The sequence below is a fragment of the Schistocerca cancellata genome, chromosome 1 (genome assembly GCF_023864275.1).
Source record: "Schistocerca cancellata isolate TAMUIC-IGC-003103 chromosome 1, iqSchCanc2.1, whole genome shotgun sequence".
Taxonomy (NCBI): domain Eukaryota; kingdom Metazoa; phylum Arthropoda; class Insecta; order Orthoptera; family Acrididae; genus Schistocerca; species Schistocerca cancellata.
The window spans coordinates 256,458,556-256,484,378 of NC_064626.1; the positions used below are offsets into that span (position 1 = coordinate 256,458,556).

The 25,823-nt window shown below is 38.4% G+C and overlaps 1 protein-coding gene across 2 annotated transcripts in view; it reads left to right on the plus strand.

Moving 5' to 3' along the window:
- Positions 1-2,448: 2,448 nt before the first annotated feature.
- The window catches only part of LOC126170733 (probable ATP-dependent RNA helicase DHX34), a 220,975-nt gene continuing 197,600 nt past the window's right edge, over positions 2,449-25,823 (plus strand). Inside the window, exons 1-3 of one of the 2 annotated variants that reach the window (XM_049920748.1) lie at positions 2,449-2,948; positions 8,179-8,416; positions 17,654-17,772. In XM_049920748.1, coding sequence (XP_049776705.1) covers positions 2,681-2,948; positions 8,179-8,416; positions 17,654-17,772 — 625 coding nt within the window. In that variant the 5' untranslated portion in view covers positions 2,449-2,680. The remainder of the gene's footprint in view (positions 2,949-8,178; positions 8,417-17,653; positions 17,773-25,823) is intronic. The other variant, XM_049920749.1, reaches the window with a different exon arrangement.

Genomic DNA, 25,823 nt, shown 5'->3' on the forward strand with positions numbered 1-25,823 from the left:
GGTCGGCTTCTACCAGTTTTTCCGACCGTATGTAGGGAATTCGTTAAGTACTTTTTGGAGCCATGACTTATAAGCTGATAGTATGGTAATTTTCACACCCGTTAACACATGCTTTCTTTGGAATTGGAATTATTATGTTCTTCTTGAAATATGAGGGCATTTCGCCTGTCTCATACATCTTACTCACCAGATGGAAGAGTTTTGTCATAGGTCGCTCTCCCAAAGCTAATGGAATGTTGTCTGCTGCTGGGACCTCGTTTCGACTTAGTTCTTTCAGTGCTCTGTCAAATTGTTCATGCAGTATCATACCTCCTATTTCATCTTCATCTACGTCCTCTTCCATTTCCATAACACTGCCATCAAGTATGTCGCCCTTGCATAGACCTTCTGTATCCTCCTTCCATCTTTCTGCTTTCCCTTCTTTGCTTAGAACTAGTTTTCCATCTGAGCTCTTGATATTCATACAAGTGGTTGGTTCTCTTTTCTCCACAGGTCTCTTTAATTTTCCTGTAGGCAGTATCTATCTTACCCCTAGTGATATATTCACCTACGTCCTTAAATTTGTCCTCTAATCATCGCTGCTTAGCCATTTTTCACTTCCTGTTGGTCTCATTTTTGAGACATTTGTATTCCTTTTTGCCTGCTCCATGTACTGCATTTTTATACTTTCTCCTTTCATCAACTGAATTCAGTATTTCTTCTGTTATCCAAGGATTTCTACTAGGCCTCAGCTATTTACCTACTTGATCCTCTGCTGCCTTCACTATATCATCTCTCAAAGCTACCCATTCTCCTTCTACACTTTTTTTCCCCTGTCCCTTTCAATCGTTCCCTAGCGCTCTCTCTGAAACTCTCTACGACCTCTGGTTCTTTCAGTTTATCCAGGTCCCATCTAATTAAATTCCAACCTCTTTGCTGTTTTTTCAGTTTTAACTACAGTTCAAAACCAATAGATTGTGGTCAGAGTCCACATCTGCCCCTGGAAATGTCTTACAATTTGAAACCTGGTTTCTAAATCTCTGTATTACCATTATATAATCTATCTGAAACCATCTAGTGTCTCCAGGCCACTGTTGCGTATACAACCTCCTTTCGTGATTCTTAAAATAAGTGTTAGCTATGATCAAGTTATGCTCTGCACAAAATTCTATCAGGCAGCTTCCTCTCTTATTCCTTATCCCCAATCCATATTCACCTACTATGTTTCCTTCTCTCCCTTTTCCTACTCTCGAATTCCAGTCACCCATGACTATTAAATTTTCGTCTCCCTTCACTACCTGAATAATTTCTTTTATCTCATCATACATTTCATCAATTTCCTCATCATCTGCAGAGCTAGTGGGCATATAAACTTGTACTACTGTAGTAGGTGTGGGCTTCGTGTCTATCTTGACCACAATAATGCGTTCACTATGCTGTTTGTAGTAGCTTACCTGCACTCCTATTTTTTATTCATTATTAAACCTACTCCTGCATTACCCCTATTTGATTTTGTATTTATAATCCCGTATTCACCTGACCAGAAGTCCTGTTCCTCCTACCATCGGACTTCACTAATGTCCACTATATCTAACCTTAACCTACCCATTTCCCTTTTTTAAATTGTCTAACCTACCTCCCTGTGTGATTAAGGGATCTGACATTCCAGGCTCCGATCCATGGAACGCCAGTTTTCTTTCTCCTGATAACATCATCCTGAATAGTCCCCACCCAGAGATCTAAATGGGGGACTATTTTACCTCCGGAATATTTTACCCAAGAGGACACCATCGTCATTTTACCATACAGTAAAGCCGCATGCCCTTGGGAAAACTTATGGCTGTAGTTTCCCCTTGCTTTCAGCCATTTGCAGTACCCGCACAGCAAGGCCATTTTGATTAATGTTACAAGGCCAAATCAGTCAATCATCTAGACTGTTGTCCCTCTTCAGGAACCACACGTTTGTCTCACCTCTCGATAGATTCCTCTCTGTTGTGGTTGCACCTGCAGTATGCCTATCTGTATCACTGAGGCACGCAAGCCTCCCTATCAACGATAAGATCTATGGTTCATGGGGAGCCTTTAACTCTTATCACAGCTCTAATGCCATAAGCTGCACAATAATATTAATATTAAGTTGACACCGTGTCGAAAGCTGCGCAGTTACGTAGAATTTGTGAAGTCCAGTGTGAACTGTAGCTCACGGTGCCACTATCGAAAGCCAAAAGCCGGGGCGCCACATTAGTTACATGTGTGAACCTGACTTTAGTTCTGATAGGCCTTTCGATAAAAGTTTATTCTTATTTGATGTGATTGTTACGTCTACTCTTTGTATGATTTCTGCTAAATATGACTGGAAACTATATAGCCCCAGTTGCTGATAGCAAAGTTCTTCTAGCAACTAAGTGTAGGAGAGTCTTGGAGGCTATTCCTCGGGAAAAGACGTATTCTTGGAACTAAGGTCTTTGTTTTTGTATACGCTACAGCTGTTACGTTTGTTTACCAACAAGTTATACTAGTAGAAAACAAAACGAAAGGCCAGTGATGTGAAAATAAAACAAGAAAAGGATAATAGTAATTGTTAATGCGTCACAGTGGCATGTTGTTTGTAGCTAAATAGCTTACTGAGGGATGTATCTTCTTTGCAGCAGTGTTTGAAACTTCTGTTTGCATTAATTCCTGAAACTAACAGCGAAAATAAATGAAACGAAGGCGACGCAGTCCATCAGAGGAACGCCCGTCCTGTAGTTATGATCGAAGACATAGTGATTATCATGAAAGGAAAAATGATAACACGAACAATGTTTCAGACAGCTTCAGTTTTGTTTCCCATCGTTCCTTGTTGGACAGAATTTTCTTTACCGACTCGGAGTACTCGTATAAAGAAGACTTCTGGAATTTCCTAAAGAAGTATGAAAATGTTGAACGCAGAACTAAACTGAAAATGAGTGGGAACACAGAGCAAGTAGGTACGTTTTGGACGAAAATATATTTTTCCGTTTGTTGATCTGTATATCAGCTTAATTGCTTAGAAGTGTTCGTTGATTGTGTCTGTCGCCTCGTCACTCTTACTGACTGACGTATGGGTTCACTACAAAATATTAAACAGTTCAATAGTATGACATTCCAGTTGTTGAGTTAGTTGTTTAATCACCCATATGTCATGTTTCAATGATATTTGACGTGTAAGTTAAAATTACAGCAATGAAACATAGTTACAAGTCAACACACATAATTATGTACAGTCTTAGTTTCCCAAGGACTTATGCATTGTCAGAAGTGTACTGCAAAATATACATACTTGCAAACAAAGTAGCTGATGATGTCAAACAGGTGTTATACTGTTCATTCATATCTCATTTAATCACTGGTTATTGCTTATATTGCACACATGTCTGTCTTAATAAATACCAATCAATATTGCTTTATACTACAGATGTTGGAAGATTGTATTATCCACTGCAATCTGAAATCCAGTAGCATGCAATATAATGTAGAAGTATATCAAGGAATGATGGAATGGATATATAAAACATTTCCATGTATGCCTGCTCTGTTTTAGCTACATAAACCAGAAGCTGGTATTTCACCCGTCACCTTTGATCCATAAAATCAGCAAGATGACTCTCGCCCCTATTTCGAGCTTATACAATGTAGCTACCATGACGTCACTCGTTACATGTTCAAAGGCAAATATTAACTCAAAAGTCAAGCATATGAAATTGTCAACATTCAACACAACCAGAAAATGCAAAAACGAAAACCATTTGTATCGTAAAATTTGCTTGAACTATATAGGCCTAGCTAAAACGAAGACGATGAGACCATTAACCCATAGACAACTCAAAAACCTAGTATCAGAAATTTCACTTGACATTCAAAGCTCAAACAAAGCCCTCAGCACCCAGAAGCCAACACCCAACGTAAGAACCTGGTACTGCAAATTGCACTTGACCTATACAGCTCATAGAAAGCACTCAGTACCGTGAACATACAAACGACTTGAAAATCCCATACTGTAAATTTTACTTGTCATGTATGGCAGCTAAAATGAACTTCACACAACAAAAATAACACATACAGTTCATCAAATCTGTTATCAAAACCTTCTTTTACCCTATCTATCTAAAATGAAATCCAGGTTCAGTAAACAAAAACTCGTCACATAATATTAAAAACATATCCTAACCAACAATGGTGAACCAATATCCTCAGTACTTACCAACCACAGCCCAGCACAATTACTAAACATTAAAACCCTGAAATGAAAACTTGCTTCGTCATGACTATCAGTATACACAAAGAACTGTAAACATATACACACATAGGATACTTATTATGATAAAAAACAAAGAAAACCACAAAAAATACCTACCACACAAAGCCACTGTAGCATAATTTGGTCTAACACAGACACACAAATGCACACACGAACGAAAAAGAAAAAAAAAATCATCTGCAGTTGGTCCAAGTAACTGTAGGAACTTAATATATGTTATTTTATGTTATTATTATATATTACTGTGCTATTATTATATATAATGCATAGGATACAACATATCTGTGCCCATTGGAACAAGCAATGACCTACTTATAAATTTCTGTGTCGTATCAATGACTGATAGAAAAAGGAAAATAATGTTAAATCTGTGACAACATGAACCATATGGCACCAACAGTCCTAAACACAAACATGACTCCATCACCCACAATACGCAAGATCAAAATAACTCACTAGCAAATCCATATAAACTCTTCCAATAACAGCCTGACACACCCAACTCACAACAGCTAATGACTCAATGACAAACAACTTCAAAATATAAACATCCAATACAAGAGAGCACCACCAAATCCTACAATACACCATCTTCGAACATGACCAGAATCAGAAACACAACACCACCATGACTTCACACTGTACAAAAAAGTTACATAACTGCTAAAAACAAATGGGTGGAACTTTCAGTTGACCCCATAGTAGTTATGAGATATACGATAACTGTATTGTGAAGTTTGTTGGTTTCAAATGCCTCTTTGATCTCACTGTGCAATTAATTATATAGTTTCAGTTTCTGGAAGAAAATACTATTTAGAGTTTTCATTTAGTCATTCTTAATAATTTCACTCTTGTTCCCTGACAGTGACTAGTTCTATCAGTGAATTAATATTTTCCTTAAATCTGCATTTAAAAAATGGTAAAAACACTCAGACGGTGGAATTAGTGTTGCCAAATATTTTTACTATGAGTCTGTGTGTTGTTTTTAGCTAGTAGGCATACTCTTTTTTATTGTTTGAAAATTGTGTCCATTTGACATTTGAACCCAAAAAACAAATCTGTAACTAAGAACTGGGTGTACGTAGAAATAGTACACTGAGGTACAAAAGTCATGGGATATCGATTTGGACATATACCAATGGTGATAGTATCGCATACACAAGATTAAAATGGCAGAGCTGTCATTTACGCTCATATGATTCATGTGAAAAGGTTTTCAACATGATTATGGGCATAAAACAAGAATTAACAGACTTTGAATGCGGAGTGCTACCTGGAGCTAGACGCATGGGACATTTCATTTTGGGAATTGTTAGAGATTTCATTATTCCAAGATCCACAGTGTCAAGAGAAAACTAAATGTCAGGAGTTACTTCTCACCATGGACAATATGGTGGTGTTTGCGTAAACTTGTCAGTGCTAACAGAAAAATCACGCTGTGGCCAGATGAGTCCTGATTTCCACTGAGTTTGTGTGTGGTGCAGATCCATGAAGCCATGTATCCAAGTTGTCAACAAGGCACTATGCAAGCTGGTGGTGGCTCCATAATGGTGTGGGCTGTGTACATGGAGTGGACTGGGTTCTCTGGTCCAGCTGAACCTATCATTAACCAGAAATGGTCATGTTCAGCTACTTGGAGACCATTTGCAGCCATTGATGGACATCATATTCATAAACAAAAATGCGTCACGTCACTGGGCTACAGTTATTTGTGGAGGGCTGAAGAACATTCTTTACTGTTCAAGCTAATGATTTGGCCACACAGATTCCCAACATGAATCCCACAGAACATTTATGGAACATAATCAAGAAGTCTGTTCATGCACAAAATCCTGCACCAAGAAGTCTGTTCATGCACAAAATCCTGCACCGGCAACACTTTCACAATTATTGATGGCTGCAGAGGCAGCACGAGTCAGTAATTTCTGCAATGGACTTTCAACAAGTTGTTGAGTCCATGCTGCATAGAGTTGCTGCACTGTGCTGGTCAAAAGGACATCTGACGCAATATTGAGAGGTATCCCTTGATTTCTTTCACTTCAGTGTATGTAAGTACAAGGGACATGTAGCTACACACTGATAACAGGACTCTGATAGCATAAGGTGCTGGTGACATTCTGTTTATTATTATCATCATCTTTCTGTACTCATTCCACTTCAAGTGGTAGGCCTACTTAATATCCATCCTTAAAAGATTTTTTGTTTATTACTCAGTGTATTGGTATCACTGTCTGTGTTTAAGACGACATCTTAATTTTTCTCTTCAAGCTGCAACTTATGTTTTTTCTTGTATATATTTTCGGTAGTAGTTTATTGCATATTGATCACTAACAATTATTTCCGAGATTTTAGTTGCCTTTCATTGTCAGGAGATTTTGTGTGTTATCTGTGTTTTCTTTTTATTTGATGAAATACAATCCCTTAAGAAGACTGGGACAATCTGAAGCATTTGATACTACTTCAACAACTCACATCCGAACTCTCAACTTTTAGCATAAGCTAGATATGAAACTATGTTACAGATCAGTGTGTTACCACATCTAAAGTTTCATCAACTCACAGCCAAAGTGGCACCTTCAGACCTAATGTAGACTTTGGGCTGTTCTGCAGATCATTCTACCATCACAGCCTACATCCAACCAATTAATACTGACACAAAACAAATATTGTCAGTGTTCTGTTCTCTTTCTGTTTGTTCACATATAGTGCCACATGCCATCTCTACATTGTAGGCTGAAGCCTGTATCTGGCATTGGTAGGTTCGATTGAGTTAAAGATTATTCCTCAGGAATGATAACATTTCTGGGTCAACCATATTTAGCAATACGATCCATCTGCTTTGACCTGTACTGTGTCTGTGTTATATTGTGTAATCTCATGGTGGCACAGTGTATTGAGACTGTATTGATGACATTATTATTGCTAACTGCTAGATTGTTAGATTTATGTGTATACTCACTTTGGTTGGTAATTATGGTTTTATGATTTGTTTTGAACTGTATTAAGTGTGGTATACACATTTACATGCATAATTGTGTGTTTCCTGTATATATAAATTAGGCTACTGTTAATTCAGTTTTTTTTTAATGAATGCATTGTGTTGTTAGTTGTGGGTAATTATGTTGGACTGTGATTGATAGGCATTGTGGAGTTTGTTTTATGTCCACTGTTGAGATTAGGTTTTCGATTTTAGTTATTTGAGCTAGCTTTAGTTTTGTGGTACCATACTGCGGACTCCACTTTAGCTCTGTGGTTCAAGTGAAGTGTTAGATACTGGATTTGTCAAATTCTGTATGGTTTTATGATATCATGGATTTTGCTTGAGCTTTATAGGTCAAATAAAATTTCTGGTACCAGGTTCTGGTACTATGTGTGGGTTTGTATGTCATGAAATTTGTTTGAGCTATATAAGCCAAGGACTGTTTCTCATGCCAGTTCTTTTTATCTCAGGCTTCTTAATTGTGGTTTTGTTGATTTATGAGTTTTTTGTTTGCTTGATCTGTGTGTTAGCATTTGTTCTTGTATTTCTTTGTTATTATAGTTGTCATATATTTAGTTTGTGCCCACCCAAAAACCCCTAGTTTCTACAATTGCCTCATTAGTTTTGTTTTATTTCTGTAGTTAAATATTTCTCACATCATCTGTGTGTGTTTGAGCTTGTAATTAGTGAGTCATGGTCACCATATTGTGTACACTTGAAATAGTGGAGTCCACCATCTTGATGATTTCGTGGGTCAAAGCCGATGGCTGGTATCATGGTCTTCAGGTGTGCCAGTATTTCAATGTTCAGTATACCTTGTTCGTGTCACTTGTCAGTATGTTACTATTCTGTTGACATGCTAGTGTGTTTTTAATTTTAGTTGTGTTTGGTGGAAAGTTATTTCACCCACTGAGAACTTATTTATTGTGTGTATGTACAGGTTCTGGCAATCGGAATGGTTTCAACAAGTTCCACTGTGTGTGTCTTTCACTTTCTCCGAAACTGAGGAAGCAAGTTCTGGAGATGGAAATGGTACATGATAAACAGCTTACACAAGAAAATATGGTACAGTTTCAGAATATTCTGTTGCTGTATCTGGACTTCAAACAGAAGGAGACATTTGCGAAACTTTACAAGTTGCGACAATCACAGAAGAATTTGCCTGTGGCACAATACAGGTAGTAGACAGTTACTTTTAAAACACTATTCTTTCTTTATTTAAAAGGCTACCATGTTCTGGTATAAATCACATCTGTGTAAATCATAAGCGTACTGGACAAAGAATTGATCATACCTAGAGACATCACCCTGATACTGCGTTAACACTGGCTTGAGCCTTGATGATGGCCTCAATTCAGTGAAGAAGAGAGTCCATAAGTTTCTTGAGGTTGAAGTTCGTTAGATCCCATAGAGCTACAAGATCATTTGGATGTTGATTGCTGCAATTCACCAACTATTCTGAATAGTCTGAAGCATTTTCTGCAGGATTAAGGCTGGGTGATTTAGCAGGCCAGTCAAGGTGGACAGTGTGCCTGAGTGTTCGTCAGACAAGGAAACCATGATCGCAGCCTTGATGTCTGCAGCATCTTATCATGAAAATGTAGATGAAAGGGAAACATTTGATCACAGACAATGTTTATTTAAACATTCTGATTGGTGTTCAAGGTAATGCAAATTGGGCCCAATTCATTGTACAAAAATACACCCCATACATCACGGAACCAACCCAGGTTCATAACTTTCTGAACAGCATGGCGGCGAGATGGTATGACATGGGCATACAAAAACTGCCACAGCGTCTACAAAAATGCATTGACAGGAATGGTGGTTATGTTCGAAAAATAGCTAAATGTTCAAGCTGTAAACTGATGTAAGCCATTGTAGAAATAAACAGGTTTATGTACTTATAAAAAAATAGAAGACCTTACTTTTGGGATTACCCTCGTATGGAACTGCAGGGCAGATATATTTAAAGATGCTTGATACCATGAGGTAATTAGGCTGGCAACTGGTGCATACTGGATCAGTGTGATACATAGTGTGCACCCTGAAATTGCTGTCCCAATTCTCACGATGAGGTGACATATCCTAATGTTGAACAATGCACTGAGAATTATGTCATTACTGACACATTAAAGTCTCTTATCTACCATGTAAACAGCTATTTAAAACTGGTACTGAACACAAGCAGTATGAAACTTCCTGTATGCTGGACTGAGACTTGAACTCTCAGTTTGGCACAAAGTTTTAATTTGCCAGGAAGTTTCATATCAGCTCTCATTCCGCTGCAGAGTGAAAATGTCATTCTTATAAGCAGTGTAATTTATAGTGTTTAATTATAGCAGCAAGAAACATTAAAGTGATAAAATACAGAAAGATATGTGAAATAATCTTATACGTCTTTATTAAGGAATTCATTTAAAGAGAAGAAACTTTTTCAAGCAAAAACTCTTTAGACTTGCTTGTAAATAATTGATTATTACTTCGGAGTAATATCACTTGGATATGACTTGAATACCAAGAATAGGTCTTCGGGCAAGAGTAGTAATCCGTGAACCATGACAGTAGCTTTAAAATTGCTACAAAGACGAAGCCTCCCATTGCTTATTTGAATCACTACCAGCAGCTTAGTCCATGCACTGACTGATACGGACTCAATGATAGCCAACAGCTGGCAGCAGTGAGAAATGGCTTGATGTATGTTGTCTGCCAACAGCTTCCAAACAGAGTTGGAGTTTTTGAAATGTGAAAGTGTACTTACTGTGCCTGCTAACTTCTGCAAGTTTCTTAAAAACACCGATTTTGATGGTGTTGCTGTGAACTCGAAAACTGCTAAATACCAATATGGGCAATACTAAAATTAGAATTTCCCCTATGATAAAGAATAATTAACATGCAATACTTGAACCACTAACACATCACCTTCTGTGGCTTCTAGCAGCATTTTTTGGAACTTTCTAGGACTTTGACCCTGAATTTAAGCCACACACATTTGTGGACCAGGAAAATCAGAAAAAGGTTGGCTTCCATTTGTGTAAATATCATATTTTTGTGCTAGTGTATTTTGAATTTGACCACATCCATAGCTGAATGATTAGCTTTGCTGCTTTCAGTGCAGTAGGACATGGGTTCGATTCCTGGTACCTCCTCAGTTTACCCCCATCCCCCTGTGGTAAGGAGGTCTGGAGCAGTGTCCATTCATCCTCATGGGCTCAAACGAGCAGCTGCTTGAATAAAGAAGCAGTGGTATCATCCAGATTCATCAATTGGTAACAATAGCTGGAGGGATTGATGACATGGTGATCACGTGTCCCATAATCATAGATTGTTTATCATGTGGCCTTGTTTGCAGGTAGCAGTCAGCCATTTGGAAGAAGCATAATGCCTAATTCATGAGTGATGTTTACATTTAAGTATGCTGCATCTTTTTGCACTAAAGATAAATTCTTCAGATCACTGTGTATGTCAGATTTCCTTATCGTGGTATGACTCATTAGTTTCATAATTAAAATATGGGTTTGGTTGTAAACATGCCTCTTCTGAATCAAAATAGGTTTTTTGCTAATTATGTCAAAGTTGTCAAGTGATAAGCTGAACAGTTTTTTGGGTCCTATTGATACATTCTGCACCAGTCTCACTCTTTATCTCCTCCTATCTTGTTTTGATTTTGTTATTAGGTTTATTAATTTTGGAGCTTAAACAGAAAATTTTAGATCCTGAAAAATTTTAATTATTATTTTACTTTACATTTTAAGTTACTTAGAATTTTACATTATGTTTTGTAGTGGCTTAATTGAGTGGAGTTGGCTGAATTTTTTGAATCAGTGTACAGCTCTCATTTTCTTTTGCGTGACACAATATAATGAAAAGGGTAGTAGCAGCTCACCATATAGCTGAGATGCTGAGTCGCAGAAAGGCACAACAAAAAGACTGTCGCAAAGCTAGCTTGTGGCCAACAACACCTTTGTCAAAAGTAGAGAATGTACACACATACACACACAAACTCACGCAAACGCAGCTCACACACACATGGCCACAGTCTCTGGCAGCTAGAGTGTGCCATGCAGTTTGTAAGGCGACAAGAGAAATGCAGGAAAGAAGAGAGAGAAGGACGAACACTTTGGTATAGTAATGCATTAGAAAATGGTAACAAACGAAAACAGCACCGAGTTAGGATGGAAGAAAAGCCGCCAAGAAAATCAAACTATGGGAAATCCAGGATGGAATGTAACAATGTAATGAGAAGAAGAGTAGCTACTCACCATGTAGCATACATGCTGAATTGCAGAAAGGCACAACAAAAAGACTGTCGGGGCTAGCTGCTACACACCATATAGCAGGGATACTGAGTTGCAAAAAGGGACAACAAAAAGACTGTTAGAAAATTAGCTTTCAACCAACAAGATCTTTGTCAAAAGCACACACACACACAAACACACACACACACACACACACACACACAGAGTCACACAGTCACACAAACGTAACTCACACACACATTACCATAGTCTCTGGCAGTTAGAGCTTGCCGAGCATTTTGCAAGGTGACAAGAGAAAAACAGGAAAGAGGAGAAAGAAGTATGGACACTGAGTATAGTGAAGCATTAGGAACTAGTAACAAAGGAAAATAGCACTGAGTTAGGATGGAAGAAAAGCCATCAGGCAAAATCCAACAATGGAAAATCGAGGATGGAGTGTAACTACATAATGAAAATAATAGGTGCCACTCACCATATAGCTGAGATGCTGAGTTACAGAAAGGTGCAACAAAAAGACTGTCAGAAAGTTGTCTTTCAGCCAACAAGGCCTTTGTCAAAAGTAGACAACATAGACACATACAAACAAACACACACACAACTCACACACACACAATCACAGTCTCTGGCAGCTAGAGCATGCCATGCATTTTGTAGGACAACAAGGGAAACACAGGAAAGAAGAGAAAGAAGTACAGTGATGCATTAGAAAATAGTAACAGAGAAAAACAACACTGGTTTAGGATGGAAGAAAAGCCGCCAGGCAAAATCAAAATATGGGTAATCCAGGATGCAATGTAATGAAGAGGATGGTAGCTACTCAACAAGTAGCGGACATGCTGAGTTACAGAAAGGCACAACAAAAATGTTGCTGGAAGGTTAGCTTTTGGCCAACAAGACACTTGTCAAAAGTAGACAACATACACACACTCACGCAAATGCAATTCACACACACATGTCCACAGTTTATGGGAGTTAGAGTGTTCCATGCAGTTTGCAAGGCGACAAGAGAAACACAGGAAAGAGGAGAAATAAGGGTGGATGCCAGGCATAGTAATGCATTAGGAAACAGTAACAAAGGAAAACAGCACTGACTTGGGATGGAAGAAAATCCGTCAGGCAAAATCAGACAATGGAAAATCCAAGATGGTATTGTAACAATATAATGAAAAGGATAGTTGCTACTCACCATATGGTGGAGATGCTGAGTTGCAGAAAGGCACAACAGAAACACTGTCAAAAAGATATCTTTTGGACAACAAGGCCTTACAAACGGCACGTCATGCTCTATGTTCCAGAGACAGTTGTCACGTGTGTGTGAGCTGTGTTTGCATGAGTGTATGCATGTGTGTATGTTGTCTACTTTTGACAAAGGCCTTGTTGGCCAAAAGCTATCTTTCCCGATAGTCTGTTTGTTGTACCTTTCTGCGAGTCAGCATCTCCGCTGTATGGTGAGTAGCAACTATCCTTTTCCTTATATTATTACATTCCATCCTGGTTTTTTCTTTCCAGGAATGTTTCATACCAGTGGTAATCCATTGCTTTTTGTTGGATTTTCCAGTTTGAGCCTTACCTATCTATTTTAGGAAGGTACTTTAAAATATTAATGCTACTTCATTCCTGAAAGAACTGTACTTGGACTTACTATTCTGTATGTTATACAAAGGCCTCCAATTTACATCTTGGACACGTGATTTAAAAATCCGGATAGTTTCATCATTAATTGTCTTAGGTACTTTGTAGTGGGGCCCAATTTTTTTCATTCTTTATCCGTCATGCTCATAGAGTCCATTCAGGACTTGCCTACTACATTTATCCCTTAATTTGGCCTGTTCTGTGAATATGTTGTCAATTATTGTGCTTGTACATGAAGTTATTTAAGTTGGGAAATCGACTACAAAGACTTTCTACATACAATCTTGCTTCTGTTGTCAGTTTCATTACTAGAATAACTTTATTTACCAGCAATCTGATTGACAATATATATTAACTGATCCTTTCTGGTCTGATAAGAGCTTCCAATCTAGGTAGAGTGAGGTTTCCCAAACTATATTCCATGGAACACTGTTATTCTGCAGGAAGTGAATATGTGCTCTGCGAAAATGTGATTTCTGTGTTATTAGTTATGATTTAAAATTGAAGTAGTCACTGAATAAAACAAGCTTTTCTCATTTTTAAAATATATTAACTTTCAAAATAAACAAGGTTTTCCAAGAGAGAATCAGAGCCTTTTTGTCAGAGAAAAAGTTTTGGAATCTCTGAGATAGAGGCATCAACTCTCAAGTGCTTAGGTGTCACTTGATTTATTAGTCCTTATGCCTCAATGTTATGATTTATTTGGTTACAGAAAAATAGTGCTGGTTGCTTCCCTCTGATTCATTGTCCAGTTCTCATGCTTCTCTGTAATTCTTGAAGGAGGACATGTAGTCCTACATTTACTTCACTTTCTTAAATATTTATTTCATGATTCAATTTCTGGAATTTTACTTTTTCAGCACTGCATTGTTTCAAAGCATCTCCACTTTGGCTATGGTTTTCTGAAGTCTCCCCACAAGATGATTCTTACCCATCCTGCTATTCTCTTCCAAAGTAGTTTTTGTTACCCTCCCAACCTGCACATTGCTCTTGTTACATCTTATGCCCCTCATCACCCTTTTCTTGAGCCTGCCTAAAACTAGTCCATTGCTCTTCGATGTCACTATTTACTCCTTTCCCACCACTGGTGACATTTATTCGATTAACTGGACAGTTATTTTTGTGGTTACCAGTTTACAAGTATACATGCAACCACTGTTAAGGTTTTATGATGACTTGGTGACCACTAAATTGTTAGTAAGGATGAATGGATGTAGTTTATATTTGTAACATAGAATAACTTCTCACAATGAACACATAGCAGCACGGCAGTCATGAACTTAGTGCCTATTTTACCATGTAGACATTCCTTTCAACCCCAGTACCTCATTACTTTGTGCTATCTCAAATGAACAAAATATCAACAGACGCTTGAACTCCAGGTCACATGCAACCTCTCATTCACAATTTTGCAAGTGTGAACTAACTGTGAGCAGTGTGCTTTGTGAAACCCTGAGTATCAAAGCTCAAGTGCTTCACTCACATTGTTGCATGTAAATGTTTCCCTCTCCTCCCTTCCCCTCCCCTCCCATCCTCATCCACATGTTACTTTCATGTAATGTTGTTCTTTCTGTCTTTGGCTGCTTCTTCACCTCTAATCTTATCGTCTCCCTCCCCTGCCTCCCTTCCACGTACATGCCCAGTTTTGTCTCATCTGTGTGTGTTGTTCCCCTGTATCTGCCTTTTTGTTTGTATTCATTGACTTACGAAGATTTCAAATACACTGAAGAGCAAGAAACATACACCTGCTTAATATTGTGTAGGTCCTCCGCAAGCATGGAGAAGTGCATGACGTGGCATGGGCTCAACTAATGTCTGAAGTAGTGCTGGAGGGAATTGACACCATGAATCGTGGAGGACTGTCCATAAAGCTGTAAGTGGAGATCTCTTCTGAACAGCACATTGCAAGGCATCCCAGATATGCTCAATAATGTTTATGTCTGGGGAGTTTGGTGACCAGCAGAAGTGTTTAAACTCAGAAGAGTGTTCCTGGAGCCACTCTGTAGCAATTCTGGATGTGTGGGGTGTTGCATTGTCCTGCTGGAATTGCCGAAGTCTGTCAGAATGCACAATGGAGATTAATGAATGCAGGTAATCAGACAGGATTTTACATACTTGTCACCTGTCAGAGTTGTATCTAGGCATATCAGGGGTCCCATGTCAGACCATCATTACAGAGCCTCCACCAGCTTGAATAGTCCCCTACTGACATTCAGGGTCTATGGATTCACGAGGTTGTCTCCATACCCATACACATCCATCTGCTCAATACAAATTGAAATGAGACTTGTCCAACCAGGCAACATGTTTCCAGTCATTAACTGTCCAATGTCAGTGTTGACAAGCCCAGGCGAGGTATACAGCTTTGTGTTGCGCAGTCATCAAGGGTACACGAATGGGCCTTCTGCTCTGAAAGCCTATATCGATGATGTTTCATTGAATGGTTTGCACACTGACACTTGGTGGCCCAGCATTTAAATCTGCAGCAATTTGTGCAAGTGTTGCACTTCTGTCATGTTGAATGATTCTCTTCAGTCATCATTGGTCACGTTCTTGCAAGATCTTTTTCCAGCCACAGCAATGTTGAAGTACCAGATTCCTGATATTCATAGTACACTCGTGAAATGGTCATACAGGAAAATCCCCACTTCATTGCTACCTCGGAGATGCTGTGTCCCATCGCTCGTGCGCCGACTATAACACCATGTTCAAACTCACTTAAATCTTGATAACCTGCCTCTGTAGCAGCAGTAACCAATCTAACAACTGTGCCAAACACTTGTTATATTATATAGACGTTGCCGACTGCCCCGCCATATTGTGCCTGTTTACATATCTCTGTATTTGAATATGCATGCCTATAACAGTTCCTTTGGTGCTTCAGTGTATCATATGTTAATGATGTATAATTGTTGATCCCCACGTAATCCCAGAATAGCCTTGTTTCCTCCTAATCTGTTCTGCCTTTCTTCTTCGTAACAAAACTTTCATTTGTGACTCATTTTATTTACTTGTAGCTTACATCTGCTGCCACCTGGTAAGTAAAACATTTCGTATTTTTTTGTAGTCCCTTTTTTGTGGCTGTAAATTGATAAAATATTTGTAATGGCATATATAAATGGGTGTTTTATTTACTTGCTACATAAAAGTAGTTTAAGAAACTGAGATACCAGAACCCTCTTTACAACCCACCTGGAAAAATATTGACTGTGTCATCTTGCACATAAAAAAAAAAAAGAAAAAAGAAAAAAATGTTTCTAAGATTGCTTTTGCATGGTTGTCACCTCTATTTTTTTTAACTGGTAAGGTACTGTGTGATATTAAATAACTGAATGCTGTTATGGCCTGAGACTGATGTTAGTCATCAGAAATTAAATGTTGGGCATATTAAAAAATAAAATATATTTGGAATTTTGTGAAACTATATATAAATATGGTGTGCAGTTAAGTTGTTATATATGCTATTGGGTTCATTTGATTACAGCTTCAGTGACATTGTCTGTAATCATACTGATTTTCTGAACCACTTTGAACTTTCTTTTATAGTAATGTCTGTAGTATCCTGCCCACTCGTCTATTATAGTGTGCCTAGGAAGCTATTTCTTGGATTTCTAGACAACAATTCAACCAAATCATATTAATGGAGTTTACTGCATTAAGTTAAATTGACTATACTTAACTTTGCTTTTTCACAAAGATGAGTCACAAGCAAATGGCGACAAGCAAATAATCAACGTCTTTCGGTATATACAGTTTCAATGCAAGCAAATAAATTAATCTTCTGTTCATCATCATAATGCCGGTGCTTGTCGTTACACTGGAACAACATCCATAATTATTTTGTTTCCACATGAACAGCAATGGTGGCCCCTGTCCCTGAGTATACATGGGACTAACCTACAATAACATGTATTGATGTGTTTCACATGTCATTATCCCAATATTGCAAGTACTCTGTGGCTGGCAGTGGCTCCCACTTCCCATATTCCATTTCCTCTGATTGTCTCAGTCACCTTCTTGTAGTCCTTTGGTATCCATTGCATCCTGGGCATCTTGACCCCAGCTCCTCCCAGGTTGCCTGCAGTTTCTTCTTTCTACTGGGGTTCACAGTCTCTTTTTCCATCAGCAATCCATCCATCCTTTCTAAACGTCCACACCATTTTAGACATTTTTTCTCTATGGTATCTGTTATTGATTTATTGACACCCTTAACCTCTCTTATAACAGTATTTGGTACACAGTCCAGATTGGAGATGCTTAAACTTCACCGCCAAAAGTCCATCTCTAATGCAAGCAACTTGTTTCTTTGACCCTTGTTCACTACCCCTGTTTCTGCTCCATATGTAGTGATGTTTTCAACAACTGAACAATCCATCACCTACTTGGTCCATTTTGTTATTCCAAAGTACAGTGTTCACACATCGCATTATCCTCGTGCCCTACCCTATTTTATTATCTATGTCATCTTCGCTTGTGTGTAATTCTATATCCATACTTTTGTTAGTAATTTTCTAATCCTTACAGATCAGAAATTGTTTCTGCTGTGCAGAATGAGAGAGTTGTTATTGTTGCTGGTGACACAGGATGTGGAAAATCAACACAGGTTCCACAGTTTCTGTTGAAAGCTGGCTACACAAAAATAGGTGAGACCAGAGTTTGAATCTCTGTAACTTATATTAACAGTTCACATTTTCATTATGTATATGTGACAACTTTATAGTTATGTTTCATAGAAAATTGGAGTGCTGAATTGATAACAGTGTTTGTATAAAAGACAGTTCCACCTCTTCTGCAGCTGTAAAATCTGAATATAGCCTATTGCACACATATTATAATGCAGCCATGCTTTTTAAAGATGTTGATTTATGTGGATCAAATGACCATTTATCAGATATGAAACTTCCTGGCAGATTAAAACTGTGTGCTGGACGAGACTCGAACTCAGGACCTCTGCTAACTGAGCTACCCAAGCACGACTCACGACCCATCCTCACGGCTTCAATTCTACCAGTACCTCGTCTCCTACCTTCTAAACTTCACAGAAGCTCTCCTGTAGGTTCTACAATCTCCATCCCCTGTGCTGTCACACTATTTTTCTCTTTAAATTTCTAATTCTTTCCTTATATCTTCTAACTAAATTGGTTCAAATTAATTATTTTTGCCAATTGTGTTTGAGTTATGCATGTGTGAATTGGTATGTATTTTGTTGTGCCTACATGTGATGAAAGAGTTAGTCCAGTAGCTAATATTATCTAGCAAAGTGTTTGTTGGACACTCGTCACCTCCTCTGTGCATTGAGGAGCAATCCATATTTTTCATATTGTTGTCATTCATCCAAAATTTTCCACTGTCCAAAAATATATTTATATGGCTGTATCTGTCATTTGTGAGGTTTTCTCTGCATGATTAGGTAACTGTATTTTTTCATTTTCTAATCAAGTCAAAAATTCTCTTCAGAGCCCAATATTTTGGCAGTTGTCCTACTTAGTTTCTTCAGGTGCTTTGAACAGATATTTTATATGTGCTTCCTGCTAGACACAACCAGCAGTCTCGCATGAGATCATTGGTCAGGACAACTGAATAAGAGGGCTAGATCAGACATCAAACAGGTGTGAGCAGAATGGAACTGTCATCTTAGCTAAAAATTCTAATACATACTATCATCTATCCAAGCAATTATTTGTATTCAAGAATTCCCCTACTCATACTGGCAGAATAGGTTATCAAAAATGGAGAGTTAATCTGCATTAAAAATGTTACTATTCTCGGTCAAACATTTTATTTCTGTTATTAGATTGTCAAACAGTTTTGCATCTTTGTATTTCACCCCTTTCTGTGCCAAAGTTAGATTCATTAGAGAGCAGTGCAGATCAACATTCCTTCTAGCACTGTATTTGTGAATACTATAATTACTCTCCAACTCAGATGTTTTGTGAAGAGTAAATTTCTTCAGTGATTAGAAGCACTGTAGTGAATACATTATTCCCAACTGCAACAATATATGGTTGTGAATCCCAAACAGAGCTCCATTATGCAGGAACTACTTTTTCATATGATTGGCCAAATTAACTTCTAATAATTCCAACAAAGAAGCATCCAGGAAACACAAGATGTCATCTTGAGGTGTCAGGCATTGTTGTGGATATCAGCATCATTCTTGCAACGATATTTTGAAAATGTGACTCATTATCTTCATCACATACTATGTGAGACTGCTTGTCAAGTGAAGCCAGTCCAGTATTTATACCTACGGCCTTCTTCCTTCAGGCATTCCATCTGCAGTCCAGTGAAGTACCCATAGGCGTTCCATTTCCATCTGGTGCACCAAGCCAAGCACTGGCATTCCAATTTCATTTTTGGCCCTGAATGCTTAGAGCCAACCATGGAGGGGGAAGGCTGTTGTATAAATACTGTTCCACTCAATGAGCAATCTCAGGTAGTATCTGTGAAGATAACAAGTCATGTTGATATCCAGCAGAATACCTGATTCCTCAATACCTGAAGATGTCAACAGATCGCTGGGAAAGCCTGATGAATCACACACAACATTACTTTCTTATCAGCCTTAGTGAGAGCACAGGTAGCCCTATGACATAATACCAAACCAGATGATGACATTAAATTTTTGGTTGTACACTTGTAATTTTGTGTGTGTGTGTGTGTGTGTGTGTGTGTGTGTGTGTGTGTGTTTTCTACTGCCCTGTTGAAACATACTGAGCGATATGACATAGTGGTAAGATATTGGACCCTTACTCTGGAGAATGGTGGTTCAAATGCCCATCCAGACATCCTGATTTAGGTTTTTGTGATTCTCCAAAATCACTTATGGTGTATGCTGGGATGCTCCCTATGAAATGGTGCTACCAGTTTCATTACCCCATCCTTTTCCACCTTATTTTGTGTTCCATCTCTAAGGTTCTCATCATCAAAGGTACATTAAATATGAAATATTCTTGAATAATGGTGATCTTGCATGTGATGGCTTGCAATGAAGTTGCTAAGCCCAGCCTCTCTGGTAGTCACCTAACAACAATGCTTGCAATATCTGCATGTGAAAGGAATGGAAATGGTTTCTGTTCAGTACTCAACCAGTGGATTCTAGTGTCTTTAGAGACTTGGTGCTTATTTTTTTGGTTTTATGCATCAGTTTGCACTAAATTCTCTCCATCCTCTACACAGTATGTCCTCTGCCCTGGCCACTAAATCTTAGAAGAGCCACAAATGAACCACATTCTGTCAAGAGTCTTTCAATGAGTAAAAATGTTTTTGGTAATGGGAAAAGACTTGGGAATTTTTTTTAAAATGATTGTCTTACAAAATCTGCTCCTCCTACATGCAAGTTCATAGAAGAAGTGTGTACTGTCATAATTATTGTTTGTCTAAGTAACACAATACCAGATGAATCATCAGCCACTCTTTCTGTTTACAACTCAGTCTTCACATGACACGAGAATGTACATCTTTCACTGACAGGAACGTTCTTATAAAATTGCTCGTGAGGTTCTCTTTTTTTCCCAGCTGTCACAATCATGGTGTGTCGTATGATGCATCTGTGTGAGAATAACTAGTCCAAATCTGGAGGTTCTTCACTGCCTTATTAAATAGTTAATGTTGCTCACAATCTATGATAAGATGGGTTTTTCCCCATATCTTCCCAGCTGATGCAAATCAGGACTGCAATATGTTGTGATGCATCTGTGGGAGAATAACTAGTCCAGTGCATATTCATCTATTTTTCCCGTCGATCTGTAACTTGCATTTTCTGTCTTTCTGTCATGTTTTTCACTGAATTCCTCTCCCACTACTTTTCAGCAACCTCACACACTATCTAAGACTGCTGCAAATCTTATTCAAAATGCAGCAAGATTTACGTCTAAAGCTAGATGACTTGCAAATGACAAAAACAGTATTTACTTTATGTAAAAGAGTTGAAATTCAGTCATCTTATAAACTGTTTTGGATCTGCAGGGGAAAAAAACACAAAATAAAAAGTAAATGCTCATTCCAAGCCTCTGGCATTTAATCAGGCCACCAAATCCACACCACCTCTGGATATACTTACCTTAGTTTGTGTTTTTTCATCCATTGTTACAAGTCTACGGATTTAAATGATATCTGGGTTTGATTTTAGATCCAGGCAATTGCCATTTTAGGAACTCTGTGAACTTCAGCTTATTTTGTTAAGAAAATGCATGTAGTTGTTGCTCACCTAGAATTGCTGCAACAGTATAAACCACACAATCATACAGTGTTTGGTCACTGACTTAAAAGACTGAAGTCACCAATGTCAGTTTGAATTTGCAAATCTGCAGTGCAAACAGTCTTATGCTGATTAACTGATTCATGACATTGTCATTAAGTGGCCTCCAGACATCGAGGTGTCCAACATTACACAATGCATCATATTGGAAATTTGAGCTTAGTTCCCATACTTGCTGTAAATAATGATGGATTAAACATGGAGCCATCTTTTCGCAAGTGCACACATTAGTGGTTTGCTTTAACACCCAAACATGTTTCACCACAGTTGTGGCATCCTCAGTGGGATTTTTTATTTTATTTTATATTGTTTGTATCCAACAGTTGCCAATGGGTAACTGTCACAAATCAACATTAGTACACTATGTCATCATTGCAGTATTTGACTAGTCCTGAGAGCTGTGACTGGTTTGTATTTGTGTGCCATATAATTTTTTATTGTTATTGTGTAATTGGACTGATGTTTTCCTCACAAATGAGCAAGAGAAAACATCAGCCCAGTTTGGAAAAAAAAGGACACGTTTGGTGCAAAAATACAAACCAGCCACAACCCAAGAGTAGCCAAATACTGCAATGAGGACGTGGTGTACCAATTTAAATCTGTGGCTGTTTTTCATTGGCAACCACAGGAAATAAACAATGTAGAATAAAAGAAAAGTAAAGGAAAAACCCACAGAGAATGCCAAAACAATAGTGAAATATGTTTGGGTGTTAAAGTAAAACAATAATTTGTGTACTTGGGAAAAAAATGCAGAGCCATCCATAATTCATTACTAGACAGTGTATTTGCTTTGGTACAGTCACACAAAATTCTGGCTGCAGAATAAAACCTACTGGATAGTTATACAAGTTGCTGCACTGGAGCAGCTGCAAGAGACAGGGCTGCGACCCACCGCAGCTGGTGCAAATTAACACAAACCATTTACCTTGCAACAACAGTGGGAGCCTTAGTGAAGCAGGTTCTTGCATCATCAAATACAAGGATCAGCAGCACATTTGTGATTGTTCACCAATGTCTACCTCATCTTCAGAACCTGAGCATTACATTCTGTCTTGCTGCAAGTTGTTGTCTTGCCCAAATGCTTCCACTCCCACTCAAGGTGGCACTCATTGCAGAATTGCCCCTACAAGAGACTAGAATGCCATTATTGACAGAAAAGATCATATATGTGCTCTCTGTATGAGCGAGCTGCAAGGAGTAGGAATATGGCTCAAGTGCACTCAATTCAGGTGGCTGAAAATCTGACAGAGTGCACCCCTCAGAAGTTAATAATTGCCTTACAAATATATTCCAAAGCCATTACTTTTCAAGTAGATACTGGTTACTCAGTAACTGTGGTAAATTGGGACACATGTATTAGACTGTGCTCACCTGCACTGTGCATGTTGATAAAATATAGCTGCCAGCAAATGCCCATAAAAGGCAGTTTTTGAATAGAGGCCTTTTATGCAAACATAACCCAGTGTTTAATATTTCTTGTAGCTCCTGTGTCAGGCACTTAGAATATTTTCAGCTTGGATCCCTTTGCAGATTTTAGTTTTACACTGCAAGATAATATTAGTCTGACATCAGAAGCCATCCCATTTTAGAACTTAAATCATGTACACAGGAATCTTGAAGATGCATTAAACAGTGGGATGCGATGCTTCAACTTTGTAACAGTTTTAAAGCTACTGCCACAGTTCATGGATTCCTACTATGGTCTGAAGACCTATTCTCTAAAGTAAAAGGTGGATAATGCCTTTAACTATTGATTTTTCATATGCGTATCTCAGAGTACCAGTTGATGAAGAATCACTGAAAATGCTAATAGTCAAAATACTGTTTGGACCATATAGATACAAACATTTAGCGTTTGACATAACTTGTGAACCAGTAATATTCCAGTGCTTCTAGGAAAACTGCTTCAGCCAGTATGCTTTTGTGCTGCTTATCTTGATGGTATCATAATGAATAGAACTACACACCAAGAGGACCAGCAGAATCTACATGCATTATTTATTATTCTGCAGCAGGCAAGCTTGAAGTATGATTTGTGCAAACCCTTGTTACTGGAGGCCAGTAACCTGGCCTCCAGTAACTAGGTTTTGTTCTCAGCAAAGAAGGCATTGCTTATACACAAAAACATGTCAAAGCTATCCATAAGTTGCCACTATGTCTCCATTGAAGGATCTACAGTCAAGTCAAAGACAAACATTACATGAGATTTATTCCAAAAAAATTGCTGGCATATCAATCCCTTCAAATCAACTTTTAAGAAAGGAGCTAAATTTCTATGGTTACCCTAATAAACAATGTATTTCTGCAGCTGAAGTCAGCCTTAAAATCTGTCCCTTGGATAGCCACATATGTTCCTTGAAAAATGCTTATTGTTGCAACGAACACCTCTTGCTTTGGCATGGAGGTGATGTTTTCACAGAAGGATAGTAAAGGAATTGAGCACCCTATCACCTTTACTTCTATGATTCTTTTAACAGTCCAGAAAAACTATTTGTAGATTGAGAAAGAAGCTCTTGCTGTTATAGAAAGAAGCTCTTGCTGTTATATTTGCTCTTCAGAATTTCCACATCTATTTGTACCATTACGTAGGTTAAGTTTATTACGAATCACAAGTCTTTGGAGCTGTAAGTCCAGCTTCCTAAAATAAAATCCCAGAGACTTCAACTGTGGACCCCATTTTTAATTAGATGTAACTATTAAATTTTGTATTGACTCACCAGCAAAGATGCAAATGCTGACACATTATCCTGGCTTCCAGTGGGGCTGGAACTGGAGTTCAGCACCCGAGAGATCTCATGTTGCCAACTAAATGGTGATTAGCTCTGACTGTGCAAACTTTCCCTGTTACAGCTTTACAGATAGCATTACTGACAATGTGAGACCCATTCTTGAAAACCGTATCCAACGGTTGGCAACAGAAATGCCTAACATGCTGGCCCAGTTCTTTGGACATTTTTTTCAGTGCACCATCACCTCATGATAGCACAGGGCATTTTATTGTTGAGCTCAGAAGGCAATGACTATCAAGTGGTGGTACTACCCCCATTACATCAACCAGTCTTGAAGATACTCCACCAAAGCCATCAGAGAGTCATGAAGCTATTGACGTGCCTTGTGGCCAGGTATTGAGTTTGCATTAAGTGTTCTCACCCCTTTATCAAGCCATCAGTGATGGAGCCTTGACAATGATTGCATCACCATTTCTCAGGCCATGTCTTAAACTGCATGTGGCTAAGCAGGATAACCACAGTCTTCAAAATCTCATTGTGATACTTATGCATAAGACCACAGCTGAAGCCACGATAGTGGGATTATCGAAGATTTTTTTTAATGAGGAGCTTCTGCAGGCTATGGTTTCTTACAATGTCACACAGTCTACAGCACAAGCCTTGCAGTATTTCTATACCCAAATTGTTATTAAGTACCTTCTAACTTGTGCAATCCATCTGCAATAAAATGAAGAAGCCAAGTGCATGGTGCCTATCTTTACATCTACATCTACATGGTTACTCTGCAATTCACACTTAAGTACAGAGGATTCATCGTACTATTTTCATACTACTTCTCTACCATTCCACTCTTGAATGGCGTGTGGGAAAAAGGAACACCTAAATCTTTCTGTTCGAGCTCTGATTTCTCTTATTTTATTATGATGATCATTTCTCCCTATGTAGGTGGGTCTCAACAAAATATTTTCGCATTCGGAAGAGAAAGCTGGTGATTGAAATTTCGTAAACAGATCTCGTCACAAAGAAAACCACCTTCATTTCAGTGACTGCCACCCCAACCCGCGTATCATATCAGTGACACTCTCACTCCTATTGTGTGATAACATGAAACGAGCTGCCCTTCTTTGCACTTTTTCGATGTCCTCCGTCAATCCTGCCCGGTAAGGATCCCACACCGCACAGCAATAATCCAGCAGAGGATGGACAATCGTAAAGTAGGCTGTCTCTTTAGTGGGTTTGTCGCATCTTCTAAGTGTCCTGCCAACAAAGCTCAATCTTTGTTTTGCCTTCCCCACAATATTATCTGTGTGGTCTTTCGAATTTAAGTTGCTAATAATTGTAATTCCTTCGAATTGACAGCCCTTAGATTTGTGCGATTTATCGTGTACCCAACATTTATCAGATTTCTTTTAGTATCCATGTGGATGACCTCGCACTTTTCTTTGTTTAGTGCCAATTGCCACTTTTTGCACCATACAGAAATTCTCTCTGGTTCATTTTGTAATTGGAATTGATCGTCTGATGATTTTACTAGACGGTAAATTACAGCATCATCTCCAAACAATCTAAGGAGGCTGCTCAGACTATCACCTAGATCATTTATGTAAATCAGGAACAGCAGAGGACCTATGACACTACACTGTGGAATGCCAGATATCACTTCTGCTCTACTCAATAATTTACCGTCTGTCAGGAGAATATGAAG